Raw genomic sequence first — 17,966 nt, 5'->3', positions numbered from 1 at the left:
TTAAAAGCCATATTTCAATGGGTGTGGTATTCATCATACAAATATGGAAAATTATAACAAATGTGAATCTGAATCTTAAAAGACCACAGCCCACAGTATGAGGCTCCAGGTGAAGCACTGCCATGTAATGAACCACAATGCTAATGAATGTAGTGATCGCCAGTCCAGGTTTCAACGTCTCTATATTCCTTTGTGCGACCCTTTGAGGAGGAATGTGGGAATGCTCTGGAAGAGCTGTACAGAAATATCTAGAAGGAACGGTATAGAAATATCTAGAAGGAACTGTCTAGAAATAATGTTCACTATTAGCTTCAAACAAATACAAAAAGAAAAGAAAAAAAACAAATGCATGTTTACCTTAATACCTGTTATGAAGGAAACTGTGAGGCCTACAAAATAATAGTAGGTCATTTTAGATATGCATTCCCTGAATTACTTTCAAAAGGTATGCACAGTATTGCTGAGAAAAAAAAAAGTTAATTAAACTCCATGCTGATGAGGTTCACCCTTCAGATCTAGAGGCAGGGGGTCGTAACATTACAATGCAGACGGGGCTCCCAAAGACTCAGGGTTGTGAAAGAAATGTAGAAATGGAATTACTCATCATGTCACACAGATACACTGAAGCAAAAGCAAAGACTGTCAATAATATGGAAGCATGTTTGTGTAATATGCACCTTTACATTGATATCTACAGGACTTATTGCTCTAAAAACAGTTCCTAAGATGCAAATAAAAAGCCACTTACAGCAGCTAGTGTTCCGGAATACGTCGGTGCATCCAAGAGAACATTGTCCCCAGGGTTTATAATCATCTCAAACGCCTGGAAGAAAGAGACAAGGAACGCCTTTCAGTGACGTTCTCAAAAGTATGAAAAATCTACACCTTGTAAAAATGAAGAAGGAAAAATATTTTAACACAAAAAACTAACTAATCCAAATAATTAGCAGCGGGCATAGTAAACCACCCTCTTCTTGTCCACACATAACTGACAGTGGAGATCCCAGAGCAGAGTTCACAGGTATGAGAATGTATTGTTGGCTCAGGATATAAAAGAACGGAGGATACACCTCTCAATCATGAGCTCCTTGTTACTGCAGATGCAGAAGATAAACCTCTCAATCACACGAGCCCCTTGTTACTGCAGATGCAGAAGATAAACCTCTCACTCACACGAGCCCCTTGTTACTGTAGATGCAGAAGATAAACCTCTCAATCACACGAGCCCCTTGTTACTGTAGATGCAGAAGATAAACCTCTCAATCATGAACTCCTTGTTACTGCAGATGCAGAAGATAAACCTCTCACTCATGAGCCCCTTGTTACTGTAGATGCAGAAGATAAACCTCTCAATCATGAACTCCTTGTTACTGTAGATGCAGAAGATAAACCTCTCAATCACACGAGCCCCTTGTTACTGTAGATGCAGAAGATAAACCTCTCAATCACATGAGCCCCTTGTTACTGTAGATGCAGAAGATAAACCTCTCAATCATGAACTCCTTGTTACTGTAGATGCAGAAGATAAACCTCTCAATCACACAAGCCCCTTGTTACTGTAGATGCAGAGGATAAACCTCTCAATCATGAGCCCCTTGTTACTGCAGATGCAGAGGATAAACCTCTCAATCACATGAGCCTCTTGTTACTGCAGATGCAGAAGATAAACCTCTCAATCACACGAGCCCCTTGTTACTGCAGATGCAGAGGATAAACCTCTCAATCATGAGTCTCTTTTTACTGCAGATGCAGAGGATAAACCTCTCAATCACATGAGCCTCTTGTTACTGCAGATGCAGAAGATAAACCTCTCAATCACACGAGCCCCTTGTTACTGCAGATGCAGAGGATAAACCTCTCAATCATGAGTCTCTTTTTACTGTAGATGCAGAAGATAAACCTCTCAATCATGAGTCTCTTTTTACTGTAGATGCAGAAGATAAACCTCTCAATCATGAGCCCCTTGTTACTGTAGATGCAGAAGATAAACCTCTCAATCATGAGCCCCTTGTTACTGTAGATGCAGAAGATAAACCTCTCAATCATGAGTCTCTTTTTACTGTAGATGCAGAAGATAAACCTCTCAATCGTGAGCCTCTTTTTACTGTAGATGCAGAAGATAAACCTCTCAATCATGTGCCCTTTGTTACTGCAGATGCAGAAGATAAACCTCTCAATCATGGGCCTCTTTTTACTGTAGATGCAGAAGATAAACCTCTCAATCATGAGTCTCTTTTTACTGTAGATGCAGAAGATAAACCTCTCAATCATGAGTCTCTTTTTACTGTAGATGCAGAAGATAAACCTCTCAATCATGAGCCTCTTGTTACTGTAGATGCAGAAGATAAACCTCTCAATCATGAGCCCCTTGTTACTGCAGATGCAGAAGATAAACCTCTCAATCATGTGCCCCTTGTTACTGTAGGTGCAGAAGATAAACCTCTCAATCATGAACTCCTTGTTACTGCAGATGCAGAAGATAAACCTCTCAATCATGTGCCCCTTGTTACTGTAGATGCAGAAGATAAACCTCTCAATCATGAGCCCCTTGTTACTGTAGATGCAGAAGATAAACCTCTCAATCATGAGCCCCTTGTTACTGTAGATGCAGAAGATAAACCTCTCAATCATGAGCCCCTTGTTACTGTAGATGCAGAAGATAAACCTCTCAATCATGTGCCCCTTGTTACTGTAGATGCAGAGGATAAACCTCTCAATCATGAGCCCCTTGTTACTGCAGATGCAGAAGATAAACCTCTCAATCATGAGCCTCTTGTTACTGTAGATGCAGAAGATAAACTTCTCAATAGTGAGCTCCTTGTTACTGCAGATGCAGAAGATAAACCTCTCAATCATGAGCTCCTTGTTACTGTAGATGCAGAAGATAAACCTCTCAATCATGAGCCCCTTGTTACTGTAGATGCAGAAGATAAACCTCTCAATCATGAGCCTCTTTTTACTGTAGATGCAGAAGATAAACCTCTCAATCATGAGCCTCTTGTTACTGTAGATGCAGAAGATAAACCTCTCAATCATGAGCCCCTTGTTACTGTAGATGCAGAGGATACACCTCTCAATCATGAGCCTCTTTTTACTGTAGATGCAGAAGATAAACCTCTCAATCATGAGCTCCTTGTTACTGTAGATGCAGAAGATAAACCTCTCAATCATGAGCCTCTTTTTACTGCAGATGCAGAAGATAAACCTCTCAATCATGAGCTCCTTGTTACTGTAGATGCAGAAGATAAACCTCTCAATCATGAGCCCCTTGTTACTGTAGATGCAGAAGATAAACCTCTCAATCATGAGCCTCTTTTTACTGCAGATGCAGAAGATAAACCTCTCAATCATGAGCTCCTTGTTACTGTAGATGCAGAAGATAAACCTCTCAATCATGAGCCCCTTGTTACTGTAGATGCAGAAGATAAACCTCTCAATCATGAGCCTCTTTTTACTGTAGATGCAGAAGATAAACCTCTCAATCATGAGCCTCTTGTTACTGTAGATGCAGAAGATAAACCTCTCAATCATGAGCCCCTTGTTACTGTAGATGCAGAGGATACACCTCTCAATCATGAGCCCCTTGTTACTGTAGATGCAGAAGATAAACCTCTCAATCATGAGCCCCTTGTTACTGTAGATGCAGAGGATACACCTCTCAATCATGAGCCCCTTGTTACTGTAGATGCAGAAGATAAACCTCTCAATCGTGAGCCTCTTTTTACTGTAGATGCAGAAGATAAACCTCTCAATCATGTGCCCCTTGTTACTGCAGATGCAGAAGATAAACCTCTCAATCATGGGCCTCTTTTTACTGTAGATGCAGAAGATAAACCTCTCAATCATGAGTCTCTTTTTACTGTAGATGCAGAAGATAAACCTCTCAATCATGAGTCTCTTTTTACTGTAGATGCAGAAGATAAACCTCTCAATCATGAGCCTCTTGTTACTGTAGATGCAGAAGATAAACCTCTCAATCATGAGCCCCTTGTTACTGCAGATGCAGAAGATAAACCTCTCAATCATGTGCCCCTTGTTACTGTAGGTGCAGAAGATAAACCTCTCAATCATGAACTCCTTGTTACTGCAGATGCAGAAGATAAACCTCTCAATCATGTGCCCCTTGTTACTGTAGATGCAGAAGATAAACCTCTCAATCATGAGCCCCTTGTTACTGTAGATGCAGAAGATAAACCTCTCAATCATGAGCCCCTTGTTACTGTAGATGCAGAAGATAAACCTCTCAATCATGAGCCCCTTGTTACTGTAGATGCAGAAGATAAACCTCTCAATCATGTGCCCCTTGTTACTGTAGATGCAGAGGATAAACCTCTCAATCATGAGCCCCTTGTTACTGCAGATGCAGAAGATAAACCTCTCAATCATGAGCCTCTTGTTACTGTAGATGCAGAAGATAAACTTCTCAATAGTGAGCTCCTTGTTACTGCAGATGCAGAAGATAAACCTCTCAATCATGAGCTCCTTGTTACTGTAGATGCAGAAGATAAACCTCTCAATCATGAGCCCCTTGTTACTGTAGATGCAGAAGATAAACCTCTCAATCATGAGCCTCTTTTTACTGTAGATGCAGAAGATAAACCTCTCAATCATGAGCCTCTTGTTACTGTAGATGCAGAAGATAAACCTCTCAATCATGAGCCCCTTGTTACTGTAGATGCAGAGGATACACCTCTCAATCATGAGCCCCTTGTTACTGTAGATGCAGAAGATAAACCTCTCAATCATGAGTCTCTTGTTACTGTAGATGCAGAGGATACACCTCTCAATCATGAGCCCCTTGTTACTGTAGATGCAGAAGATAAACCTCTCAATCATGAGCCCCTTGTTACTGTAGATGCAGAAGATAAACCTCTCAATCATGAGCCCCTTGTTACTGTAGATGCAGAAGATAAACCTCTCAATTACACGAGCCCCTTGGTGTAACTTCCTTTTGTTTTCTTTCACAAGTCTGCAGCACAAACTGTTTTTGAGTGAAAGGTTGGCCAACGTTAAAGGGGGGGAATGAGCTGGACAGCAGAGCCGACCAGAGTCAGTAAAATCAACAATTCTGGGTATCCTCACCTTGCACAGTCCTTCCTGGCTGCCAGTGGTGACACACATCTCCAGCTGTGCCCTTCCGGCCGTTGGCGGGTTGTGGAGGCTTTTCTGAAGATCCTTCATCCATGAAAGCAATTCTGGAATTCTTCAAAACAAGCGAGAAAAAAAACAAACAAAAAAAAACAACTTTTGGTCCTGTGTCTTGTGATAATCCAGTTATGGGGGAATACTGTGGTTGCGTAATCCCTGTGCGCCCCGTACCTCCCGTGAGCCCCGTATCTCCCCCATATCTCCCGTGAACCCTGTACCTCCCGTGAGCCCCGTAACTCCCATGAGCCCCATGCCTCCCGTGAGCCCCGTGCCTCCCGTGAACCCCGTGCCTCCCGTGAACCCCGTGCCTCCCGTGAGCCCCGTATCTCCCCCATATCTCCCGTGAACCACGTACCTGCCGTGAACCCCGTATCTCCCCCCTATCTCCCGTGAACCCCGTACCTCCCGTGAACCCCTTATCTCCCCCATATCTCCCGTGAACCCGTACCTCCCGTTAGCCCCATATCTCCCGTGAACCCCGTACCTCCCGTGAACCCCGTATCTCCCCCATATCTCCCGTGAACCCCGTACCTCCCGTGAGCCCCGTATCTCCCGTGAGCCCTGTATCTGTCCCGTATCTCCCGAGCCCCGTACCTCCCGTGAGCCCCGTATCTCCCGTGAGCCCTGTATCTCCCGTGAGGCCCGTATCTCCCCCGAGCCCTGTATCTCCAGTGACCTAAGTGCAGTATCTACACACAGTTCTGATCACATGCAGGGTTAGCACGTCACTCTGGACAGTTGAGCTGCTCTGAACACTGCCTCTGACTCAAGATGTTAAATATTCAGCATATTCAGAGTGACCAGCTAACCAACTCTGAAGATTTAAATACAGGCACCAGTTTGTCTGGCCTTGGAGTTATCAAAAGCACCTGGATTGTACTTCTTGTCTGCACTCACCCAGAAGAGGCAGAGTATTGAAGGGCTCTCTTCATAAGGGTCTCATCAAATTCAATACTGCCGCCGTTCTTCAGAGAGATGCTGGCACTTTTAAATGGGAATGTGTTCGCATTAGGAGCTCCGGCAGCAAGTGAGATGAGGGAAGGTGGGGATCTCTGTTGCAGTTCAGCTACAAAATAAACAAACAGGACCAACTAAGTCTAGCACAAGTTTATGGCATCGAAAAACTATGCTGATTCATTAAAAAAGTGTAATCTTCATGGAGCTGTTCTACTGATTTACATAGGGATGTATAGTTTAACACCAAAGGATTGTGCCACATTTATAAAGCAGAACATTCTAGGGACAACTAACTTCTAGAAATCAGTGATTAAACTATATTGTTAAAGCAGTGTTTTTCATTTAGTAAGCAACAGCGGCAATACTAAAAATAAACTAAAGAAAAAAGCAAAGAAAATAAATGTACCGACGTCCTCAAATATCCCCATGATGAGATCTGTAACATGTACAGGAACAGAAACTGTGATTCAAAAACAAACAGAAAAACATACATCTCTAAAAAAACTTACTTAATATTCGTATTGGAGATGCCTTTCTTGCTGCACTGATAGCATTTATAAACCTGGAATAATTCATGATACCTGCAACACAGGGAGTATGACCTGTCAGTATAACACAGCACTGTCCTGTAGTTTGAATTGTTTTACATATTTATTAAGTGTTTACCTTTCAGAACCATGTTTACATTATCAGCTTCAGCATTATGATTTGTGTTTCCTGATGAAGTTATGGACTAAAGGCCAAATTAGGGAAGAGACAAGTTTTAGTGTAAACATGACTTTGAAAGACACTGCTGCTTTATTTATAGTTCAGGGACAGGTGGAAATCAAGCAAAACATTTAAAAACAAAACCAGAGGAGCAGTCTAAAACTTATATTTTCAAAGCATTCATTAATGTCTTTAAAATAATTATATTAAATACTGTGTGTGTGTGTGTGTATATATATATATATAAATAAAAAAAATATATATATATATATATATATATATATATATATATATATATATATATATATATATATATAACATCTCTATATAATTTTGAAGGCATTCATGCACCAAAACTTTTTCCAATAAGAGGTGTCGACCATAAGTCACTTTATATATTAATGTCTCTGCAGAGTTAAATGTAAACCATGTATACTGCGCACGATGAAGCTCATTTAGTCATTCTCCAAGCTGGAAAATTCATATAAAAAAATAAAAAATCAAGACTGCTGATCAGCTTGGTATAGGTGTGAACAGCGCTGGGTGTGCTGGGTGTTTAGTGTACTGGGTGTTTTAAACTGAATACGTAAATAATATGCATAGCAATTTTGCTACACAGCTTGAGTTTGCATGTTATCAAGCTTCTTGTACTTTGTTGGTTCCTGGTGTCTCAAGGGTCAGTTGTGAATATACTGCATGCAGTGGAGAAACGACGGGACAGCTTGCAGCCTGCCTGGGTATTGCCAGAAACACGTGACCAAGGTAATGCTGCAATTTACTCACAGTGTCTAAATTGGGGAGTAAATGACCTTACCTGGAGCTCTGGGTGTGAAATATCAGGGCTCCATTTAAATTCACTTTGCATCATTGTCTGTTTCAGTTATCATCACATCCAGTTTAAAGCACCCGTGGCCTCACTGGCTGGTATCCAAGCAGCTTAGAAAGTCGATCCCCTCTCTCCACCGCCATGATTCACGTGACGTAGCAGCACACACCACACGCTACAGGAAGTGAGCATCTGACACACTGTATTATTATTATTATTATTATTATTATTATTATTATTATTATTATTTGTTTATTTAGCAGACACCTTTATCCAAGGCGACTTACAGAGACTAGGGTGTGTGAACTATGCATCAGCTGCAGAGTAACTTACAATTACTTCTCACCCGAAAGACGGAGCACAAGGAGGTTAAGTGACTTGCTCAGGGTCACACAATGAGTCAGTGGCTGAGGTGGGATTTGAATCGGGGACCTCCTGGTTACAAGCCCTTTTCTTTAACCACTGGACCACACAGCCTCCTAAATTCTCCATTTTATTGTAACTGAGGTACCATTCAGTTGAGCGAAAATTGTAAAGGGGTACTCGAGCTGAAACCTCCAGATAGAAGGGGACCACAGCCTCCTATATGACTTGAAAGGGTGGATAAATCGCCTTCTCACGCTGAAAAGCAGTACAACAGGGTTTTTTTATGGAAACATGTCCAGAAGTTATACCTTATACTTATGAGACTTCAACAGTAAAAATCCGGTTTGTGACATAACCTCGCACAAATTTCTACTCTACGTACCAGCTGCGCCAAGCAATCCTTTATTACACCGTGTAACAAATTTTTTTTTTTTTTTGGTTCCTGGGTAGTAAGTGTTATTTCCTAATTGCTTATGCCTCAAAAGTATAGAAAATGGCTATTATTCCCCACAAACTTTGCTTTTGTGACCAGGACAGTGATATTTTGACATTTACCTATTTTCCAGAACATTCAAGATAGATTCAGCGCTGAGTAAACTTGGAGTAACTTCTAGAACTTTCCAGTAATATAAATAGTAGTATAAATACAGGGACCTTAATCCCACCAGTTCAGTTTAGTTCCAGCTGCCTAAGTGGATACATATCTGCATTTTTCTGAGATGGCATCAAGGTCATAGGAGACTTCAAAATGGTGGCATTCCTGATGGGTCTCCAAGGCAGTTTTACCAAGTTTCCCTGCTATCTTTGCCTTTGGGACAGCAGGGACACCAAGGCGCACTACCACAGGCGGGACTGGCCACAGCGGACCGAGTTCTCTGTGGGGAGGAACAACGTCAAGTGGGAGCCACTGGTGGACCCCCGGAAGGTGCTGATGCCACCACTGCACATCAAATTGGGCCTTATGAAACAATTTGTCAGAGCTCTAGATAAGGAGTCGGCAGCCTTCAAGTACCTTCGACTTCTTCCCTAAGCTGTCTGAGGCAAAGGTCAAAGCCGGTGTCTTCGTCGGACCACAGATAAAGAAGATCCTGGAGTGCAATGAATTCCCCAAGAAGCTCACTAGTAAGGAGAAAGCGGCTTGGAACAGCTTTGTCGCAGTGGTTCGGGGCTTCCTGGGCAATCACAAGGCCGAAAACTACGTGGAGCTGGTTGAGACTCTGGTGAAGAACTACGGCACAATGGGCTGTAGGATGTCCCTCAAAGTCCATATCCTTGATGCTCATCTTGATAAATTCAAGGAGAACATGGGAGCGTACTCGGAAGAGCAAGGCGAGCGCTTCCACCAGGATATACTGGACTTTGAACGCCGCTACCAAGGACAGTATAACAAGAACATGATGGGAGACTACATTTGGGGGCTGATTCGTGAAAGTGATTTACAGTATAATCGTAAATCTCGAAAAACTACTCACTTCTAAATCTTTTTTGTATTACTTTAGTATAAATACATGTTAATTTGGATTCATATGTTGTTTTTTTCTGACTTTATGTGAACGAAAAGACACAAATTCACCGGTTTTCTCATTGGAAATAGGTACATTTCAAAATATCACTGTCCTGGTCACAAAAGCAAAGTTTGTGGGGAATAATAGCCATTTTCTATACTTTTGAGGCATAAGCAATTAGGAAATAACACTTACTACCCAGGAACAAAAATTGTGTTACATAGTGTTATCGGAGATCCGCTGGAAGTAGCCATGGCAAGGTTCTTTGACCAAATACGAAAAAATAAGCATACAGTACGAGACATTTAGAGATCTTCATTGTGTTTTTTGTTTTTTTTTAGTTATTTGAAAAAAAAAAATGTATGTGACACCATTTATTCAACTTTCAGGTTATTGCCATTTGACTCATAATAACTGCTTTATAGCTAATTTGTTTTATCCGCAAGGTTATAAAAAATACTGAAGCTACTACAAATAAAAATAAATACCGTCTGCAACAAATACATAAATACATAAATAACAAAGCTGATTGCTCATCGGATAGCTGATTGTTTTAAGCCTAGACTTTTCTGTCCCTTGGCAATAAGATGCAATTCACTGTACACTAGCCTTAAGCATCTATCATGGGTACCTACCAAGGAAAAGTCACTCTGTAGCACAATACATATTAAACTAGCAGAGCTGTGTTATTGCTGCGGGAACCATCAACACCAGGCTTAAGCCTAATTCACTGACCAAGTGCTGGATGAACACAGGATTTTCATGTTCGGATATTCACTTAGAATTGAAATATTCATTCGGATAGTCGTTCGTTTTCAAAAAGTAATACAAGCCATTATATTGCTCTGAACGCAGACAGAGACAGCACAGCAGCAGGGGCAGGGGGCGTGGCCATGACCTGTGTGTGTGCCTTTATTATACAGCAAGACCTTACAATATGTAACACATTAAAACAGAAAAATATCCCAGGAATAAATCATAAGTCAAATTAACTACAATTAACTACAAAAACAAAGGATGCCAAATAGCAGTTCAAGTTAAACGCTGTTTTGTTTATTCCTGAAATAAATAGTACATAAATTTGACAGTGCATTTTATTAATTTTTCTTTTTTTCCATTCCTTGTCACTGCAGTTTCTCCACAGTAAACAGCAGCCATCGACACATTTTCATAAAGTGATAACATGAGGTTTACTTGTGCCTTTTTATAGCTGAACAAGCAAAACATAAACTGAAATTTAACTTTAAACACTTCAAATAACACAAAAGTGTAAAACGAAGGGGGGGAAACTCACCGTTTTGTTTTTGTTTACTTTTTGCTGTCTAAAACTTTTAAATAGAGGCTCAAGAGCTGCTGTGTTGATCCTGTTTTTTTTTATATATATATTTATCTCGCATATCACACAGAGCTCGTTTTCATTGGCCATTTTTTTAAACTGTTGTGCAACATCTGGTGAGACATTAAACTGCAAGGTATTTTTGTCATTTGTAACAAATACGAACATCTCATTTTTGTATCCGAATACATGTCAAAAATTTTTCGTTTGAATATTTGTCCCAGCACTATTTAAAAGTACGAAAACATGAAAAAAAAACGACTGTGACTTCCACAAATTTGTTCAAAAAAGACAACTACTGGCGAAAGCCTTGCACCTGTGGAATCTGGATTCACGTATATATTACTATTACTATTACTATTATTATTATTATTATTATTATTATTATTATTATTATTATTATTATAAGAAAGTCTTTATAAGTGAGGAACGCAGGCGAGTAGGGTAGCCTATCGTAGATATTACCTACTAGCTATATTTGTCTGGATCATTTTTATAACCTAAAGTGCTGGTATTTCAGCTCCGTTGGATCCGAAATGCTGAAGCTACGGTTCTGTAGAAAACTTGTATATATTATATATAGGTTTATATTACATATGCAGGCAATAAATGTTTAGCAAATAACACAAGGATAGGACAGCGCTTTCTTTTGGAAAGTTCTTTGGGTTTTTTTTTTTTTGTGTGTGTGTAGAGCTATCTCGGTTTTTGTTTTGCTTCCCATAGTTTTTGTATTACATTTTTTCGGTGGCCAAATGAGACAGGCTGCACTTGCTCTGCTTCAACACACACTTACAACCCGTTTAAGAAAGCTGTACGACAGCAGTAGTTGTACAAGGCCAAACTGGAACGCACACACAAACATTTCATTACACCCTCCCGTATTTTAATATTAATGAGGTTATTTGCATTTGGAACGATACCTGAAAGGTACTGCCAAAATAGAGGGAGAAAAGGGCGAGACTTCTTTTTCTTTTTCCATGGAAACTGCCCCAATGTATCTCTTAGAATTAGTCTCAGCTCATCTGGTACACCAGAGTGCAACCAGTAACTGGTCCCCCTGCAACAGTCTGTCTACAGTGGGTGTAATAAAAAAGGGCTATTTCTGACTGATGTATTGTTTTAGATCCAGGTTTTTGTGCAAAATATTATTACTTAGCAAAACACTTAATCTCATTGGGATTGAAGAGCATAACCTTCACAATCACCCACCACTAAGTACTGTCAACTGTCATTAGTGTAAAAGCTGACATTTAAACCAGATCATCCTTACTCTTAGACTTCAACTTCATCCTTACTCTTAGACTTCAACTCTTTACATCTCACTTAAAAGGGACTAAGCAAAAATTGTAACAATACACAGAACTGACTTCCTCAATTACCATTATTAAAGAAACACATCTATACAAGAAGTTTGTTCCGCACAAGCGACTGATAATATTGCAATATGCTGGCAGAACATAAGAAAGTTTACAAACGAGAGGAGGCCATTCAGCCCATCTTGCTCGTTTGGTTGTTAGTAGCTTATTGATCCCAGAATCTCATCAAGCAGCTTCTTGAAGGATCCCAGGGTGTCGGCTTCAACAACATTACTGGGGAGTCGGTTCCAGACTCCCACAATTCTCTGTGTAAAAAAGTGCCTCCTTTTTTCTGTTCTGAAAGCCCCTTTATCTAATCTCCATTTGTGACCCCTGGTCCTTGTTTCTTTTTTCAGGTCAAAAAAGTCCCCTGGGTCGACATTGGACGGCCTGTCTCACTCCAGCCAACCTTTAAACACATCTATACGAGTATAGCATTGCAATATGAAGGGATAAAGCCAGTCTGTCTCACTCCAGCCACACTTACATTTATACATACATCTGGAACAGTAATAACAAACGATTACTAAATCGCACCAAATAAGTAAAATCATACCCGCACTGGCTGTTACTGTCCTTCCGGAAATCTCCATTCTTTTTAAAAATATATATATTTAATTTGCATCTCCAACTAATGGCTCTCAATTCGCAGTTAAAAAAAACAAAGTAAAAATTTAGAAGGCACACAGCAGTGTGTGAATATATATATATCATATGAATGAACTTTTGGACTTACCAGTTAAAAGTCAACTAGAACACAAAGTCTCTGTTTTGTAAATATGTAACAGCAGTTTAAAACCTGCAAAGAATGATTACAAGGTTGAGCCGTGAATAATATAGAACATATCCGTCACTGAAGTGTGAGCTGTGTATCCCACGTGCTAGTGCTGTTATTGTTTAAAACATGCTTACTTATCTGAGCCAAAGAATCTAGCGTCTCTTGTCTGGGTGAATCATATAACACATCTAATCATATAACTGCAGTGTCTCTGGTCCTTTGTGTATTGTTACAGTATGCAGTCATGTCCCTTGGGGTTCATGTAGTGTTCTGAACAGATCAGGATACAGTATCTAATAACTCAACGCTGTGCTCTTACTACTGTAGCATACAATGCAGCAGATAGTGCTGCCATCTTTTCCACAGACCAAACCCAGACATATTTCTCAGTCAGCCTAGGTCTATCAGAGCAGCAGTATACTGTAACACAGTTTAACACAATAGCACCAGATCGCGGTACAAATCAACAATCATGCAGTATACTGGATTTCTGAGCCTGAAAAGCCTGTTTGTGACGGTCAGAATTACTTTACAGCCACCCCACCCGATAATAAACATTAACACACGTTATTAACAGACGGTAACTACGGCACTGTCGTTGTGTTTCAGTAAAAAGAGACAAAATTAGTCAAAATGTACTCAAATTTTGCTCAGGTTTTTCAGTGTTACTAATGGCTACCGCTAAATATCCATTACATATCCTACGTAAACCATATTTTACTGTAAAGGATATATATTAAAGGATATATATATGATCATATATATATGTAAATTACCAATGTAAAGCGTCTTATCCAACTTCCGTCCCATATCCAATCTTCCTTTTCTTGAAAGAGCTGTAGCCAGCCAGCTAATGGAACCTCTCACAGACAACAATCTACTTGAATCTCTACAGTCTGGCTTCCGGCCGCATCACAGTACTGAAACTGCTCTGCTTCGGATTGTGAATGATCTCCTGCTCAATGCTGGTGCTGATGCTCCCTCTGTGCTTGTCCTCCTTGACCTAACGGCCGCTTTTGACACCATAGATCATGGCATTCTTCTTGACCGCCTTCAGAAGTATGCTGGGATCTCTGGAACCTGTCTCCTGGCTGTCCTCTTACCTATCTGGACGCATGCAGTCTATTTTCTATGATGGAAGCAGTGCTGTCGCAAACCCTGTCACTTGCGATGTCCCTCAAGGGTCTGTTCTCGGGCTTCTTTTTAACATCTACATGCTTCCCTTGGGTCACCTTATCAAGTTAATGCTCACATTACCCCCGGTCTCGCCCAGTTACACTGGCTACCTGTGAAGTTCACCATTACTTTTAAAATTCTCCTGTTTGCCTACAAGGCCCGTTTTTCTTTACCCACCAGATTAGTCTGCGTTTTATTTATTTTTTAACAGTTTGCCACCTTATGAAAAGTTATCATGTTTCATAAATAGAGAATTGGTAATATGTATTAGAATAGTCAGACTTTTTCACCTTAAAACATATGATTAACGCGTTAGCAGTGTAGCGGTGCCATCGTTTAAATGGTATCAATGAAATCATGACAGCTAAACAAAAAAAATATATGAGTAAAGATATACGTGAAAAAAAAATCCTCATTTATATATTATATATATATAACATTTGTATTTATTTATTTTTACAAAATGGTTATGGTGTCCTGTTTTTTTATAAGTCAGAGGTGGCAACCCTAATTGGACATGCATATTTATTTGGGTCATTATTTCCCAAGTTACATAAATAATGTTGTAATCATAATCTGCAGTTAGTATTGTGTATGGGTTGGATGTCGGACAGTTTGCTAAAGCTGTGTTTACTTTCAGATGGCACAGAAAGCGAACTCGTGGAGACTCGCTGATTATTACATTTTTGACACTATCAAACAGTAACCCAGCGCACAGAGACACTTTACTGCAATCTTAACTCCTGGTAAACTGCAGCTATGCGTATTATACAATATTCAATTTTGAAAATTAGTTTTAAGTATTGCATTTTATTTACTACTCCGCTACAGTAAGTATGGATGAACTAATTTCAGGACTGCATTAATAATGTTATTGCATACTTCAAAACCCTAAAACATAAGTATAACGCGTTAGCAATCTAGCAGTGACATCGTTTAAATGGTATTTCTTTAAAAGAAATCATGACAGCTAAACAAAAAAAAATATACGAGTAAATATATGACGTAATTTGATTAATTTGTAAGCGATTATTTACGTCCTACAGTGCAACACACACTCACCTTGCAAGAAAAACCTGTTTATCGCTTTCCTGTTGAAAAAATTCGCAGGGAACTCTGGGTGTTGTAGTTAATTTTGGCAAAGACTTCATTTCCCGGCTTACATTTCGATTATGAGTTGCTCTTTTTTCTGACCGATGCCTATCATCCTCTCATAAAGGACGAAATATGAACAAACGTAAACAGAATGCATGTAAATGTATCTGGATTAAAGCGCGGGTGCAGAAGCAGCAGATCGTTCTTACATTCTAGGAAGCGAACGACCAACTCTCGGGGAATCTTACAGGCAAGCCCGCAGGCGCCCGGCCAGACTACAGGGTTCGCTGGTGCGCGGTGAGCCGAGGACACCCTGGCCGACCTAACCCTCCCTCCCCCCGGGCGCCGCTCGGCCAGTTGAGCGCCGCCCCCTGGGAGCTCCTGTCCTCGGCCGGCTGTGGAATAGCCTGGACTCGAACTCGCGACGTCCAGACTATAGGCAATGTTTGTTATTTATATAGAAAATTATAAAGCCTGACATATGTCCCCTCGCAATCAATGAGTACACGTCATGTTAATAAAGGAAGCGTTGCTTACCCAGTTGTAATATCCTTTAAAGATAGCACCGCTGTACTCCAAATAATACAATAACTTTCTGGTAACAAGCCCTTTTCTTTAACCACCGGACCAGGCAGGCAGGCAGGCAGGCAGGCAGGCAGGCACACACCCACGCACCCACACACCCTCATCCTTTGTGATGTCACGGAACTCCTTGATTTCTTACTATGATTGTGTACAGTAACTTCTACCTTACTCTCTTTGTAAGTGACTCTGCAGCTGATGCGTAGTTCACACACTCTAGCCCTTTCATGCAGAAGCCTCATCATGGCACCTGTTAGCATTTTTTGCATCAGTTAGCTTTGGCCAGTGATTCCCCACTCCCTCAACTACTTCAGCATCATCCTCACTATCCTCATCTGTTTCACTGCTGCTGCGTGGGCTCCCTGCTTCCTCTCCCTGCGTGTCTGGCTGCCATTCACCATCATCACTATCACTTGATTGTGATGGAATCTCCTCTACTACCCTGGAGCTCGATGCTCTTTATGTCTGGCTAAGAAAATAACAATACTGCTAATAAAACTGTGACTACTACCACACAGCTGCTGCTAATAATTATTCAGAAAATTCATTTTCAATTAAAAAACAGTTGAGAGAAGATAAAATGATCCAAATGATCCTATTTATGGACCACACTGCAATATATAGCTCTTATAGGACAAAAAATATTTAGCATAGGCCTATAGAACAATATAGGCCTAATGTGCATTATGAATCTTAATATTGCATGACGTCCACTAAAGTAGACATATGGTTTAACATAAACTGTGAAAAAAATAAAGTGACTATTAGAACAAAACATATACCATATTATTCCCTAAACATTACTTTCTTTGAATATATATTTATTAACTCCTCTGCTCTTTTTGTGTAAAAGGATTTTACAGAAATCCCTGAGGTGCTCAGTGCTGCTGAACTTTTCTCTGCCATTCTACTGTCACCGTTATGTTTTTTGTAGTACCTATCAAACGCCACTAGATGGCAGGCGTTTTAATTTCGGTAGACGTCCACTGAAGAGGATACCATGCATCAGTGATGTCAAAACAGTTTCTATAGGAGATAATCACTTATAAATAGCTGTCCACTGTAGTGACCTCTATGCGTGAAGGGGCCAGTGTCTGTAAGTCGACTTGGATAAAGGCGTCGGCTAAATAAACTTCACTCTAATAAAATAGACTGAATAGAACCAACAGAAAGATTTAATTGTTTTAAAGAAATGAATTAATCTTTGGTCTTAGAACAAGCATAGTGGGAACTTGTAACCTTAGACTGGGTGCCTGGCTGATATGTATATGTATATGTATATGTATATATATATATATATATATATATATATATATATATATATATATATATATATATATATATATATATATATACAGTGCCTATAGAAAGTCTAAAACCTCTTTCAAAATGTTCACCTTTTGTTGCCTTATAGCCTGGAATTAAAATAGTTTTTTTTTCATTTATCTAAACATCCTACCCCACAAATTCTAAGTGAAAAAAATATTCTAGAAATTTGTAGAAAATTAATTAAAAATAAAAACTGAAATAGCTTGGTTGGTTTCGGATAAATTCAGCAGTTCCTGTAGGTTCCCTCTGCTGGGTAGTGATTTCAAAGCAAAGACTCAACCATGAGCACCAAGGAGCTTTCAAAAGAACACCGGGACAAAGTTGTTGAAAGGCACAGATCAGGGGATGAGTATAAAAAAATATCAAAGGCCTTGAATATCCCTTGGAGCACAGTCAAGACGATTATTAAGAAGTGGAAGGTGTGTGGCACCACCAAGACCCTGCCTAGATCAGGCTGTCCCTCCAAACTGGATGATCGAGCAAGAAGGAGACTGATCAGAGAGGCTACCAAGAGGGCAATGGCAACTTTGCAAGAGCTACATGCTTTTATGGCCAAGACTGGTCAAAGTGTGCATGTGACAACAATATCCCATGCACTCAACAAATCTGGCCTGTATGGTAGGGTGGCAAGAAGGAAGCCATTACTCAAGAAAAAGCCCACCTTGAATCCCATTTGAAGTATGCAAAAAAACACTCAGGAGATTCTGTAGCCATGTGGCAAAAAGTTTTGTGGTCTGACAAAACTAAAATGGAACTTTTTGGCCTAAATGCAAAGCGTTATGTTTGGCGCAAACATAATGTAAGG

At 40.1% G+C, this 17,966-nt stretch overlaps 1 protein-coding gene across 4 annotated transcripts in view; it reads right to left on the bottom strand.

The window, feature by feature from the left end:
• Positions 1-15,921, bottom strand: part of aadat (aminoadipate aminotransferase) — a 29,058-nt gene extending 13,137 nt beyond the window's left edge. The window contains exons 1-5 of one of the 4 annotated variants that reach the window (XM_034015736.3): positions 15,788-15,921; positions 6,615-6,686; positions 6,046-6,214; positions 5,083-5,203; positions 749-823 (exon numbers count right to left, since the gene is read on the bottom strand). In XM_034015736.3, coding sequence (XP_033871627.2) covers positions 749-823; positions 5,083-5,203; positions 6,046-6,214; positions 6,615-6,681 — 432 coding nt within the window. In that variant the 5' untranslated portion in view covers positions 6,682-6,686; positions 15,788-15,921. Of the gene's footprint in view, positions 1-748; positions 824-5,082; positions 5,204-6,045; positions 6,215-6,614; positions 6,687-7,627; positions 7,764-13,755; positions 15,156-15,217; positions 15,464-15,787 lie in introns of those variants that run through there. The other 3 variants (XM_034015735.3, XM_034015734.3, XM_034015738.3) reach the window with 3 other exon arrangements.
• Between the last annotated feature and the right edge of the window lie 2,045 nt (positions 15,922-17,966).

Source organism: Acipenser ruthenus, chromosome 2 (assembly GCF_902713425.1).
Source record: "Acipenser ruthenus chromosome 2, fAciRut3.2 maternal haplotype, whole genome shotgun sequence".
Classification (NCBI taxonomy): Eukaryota; Metazoa; Chordata; class Actinopteri; order Acipenseriformes; family Acipenseridae; genus Acipenser; species Acipenser ruthenus.
Note: the sequence above shows the minus strand (reverse complement) of the source record. Positions and strands in the feature narration are given on the sequence as shown.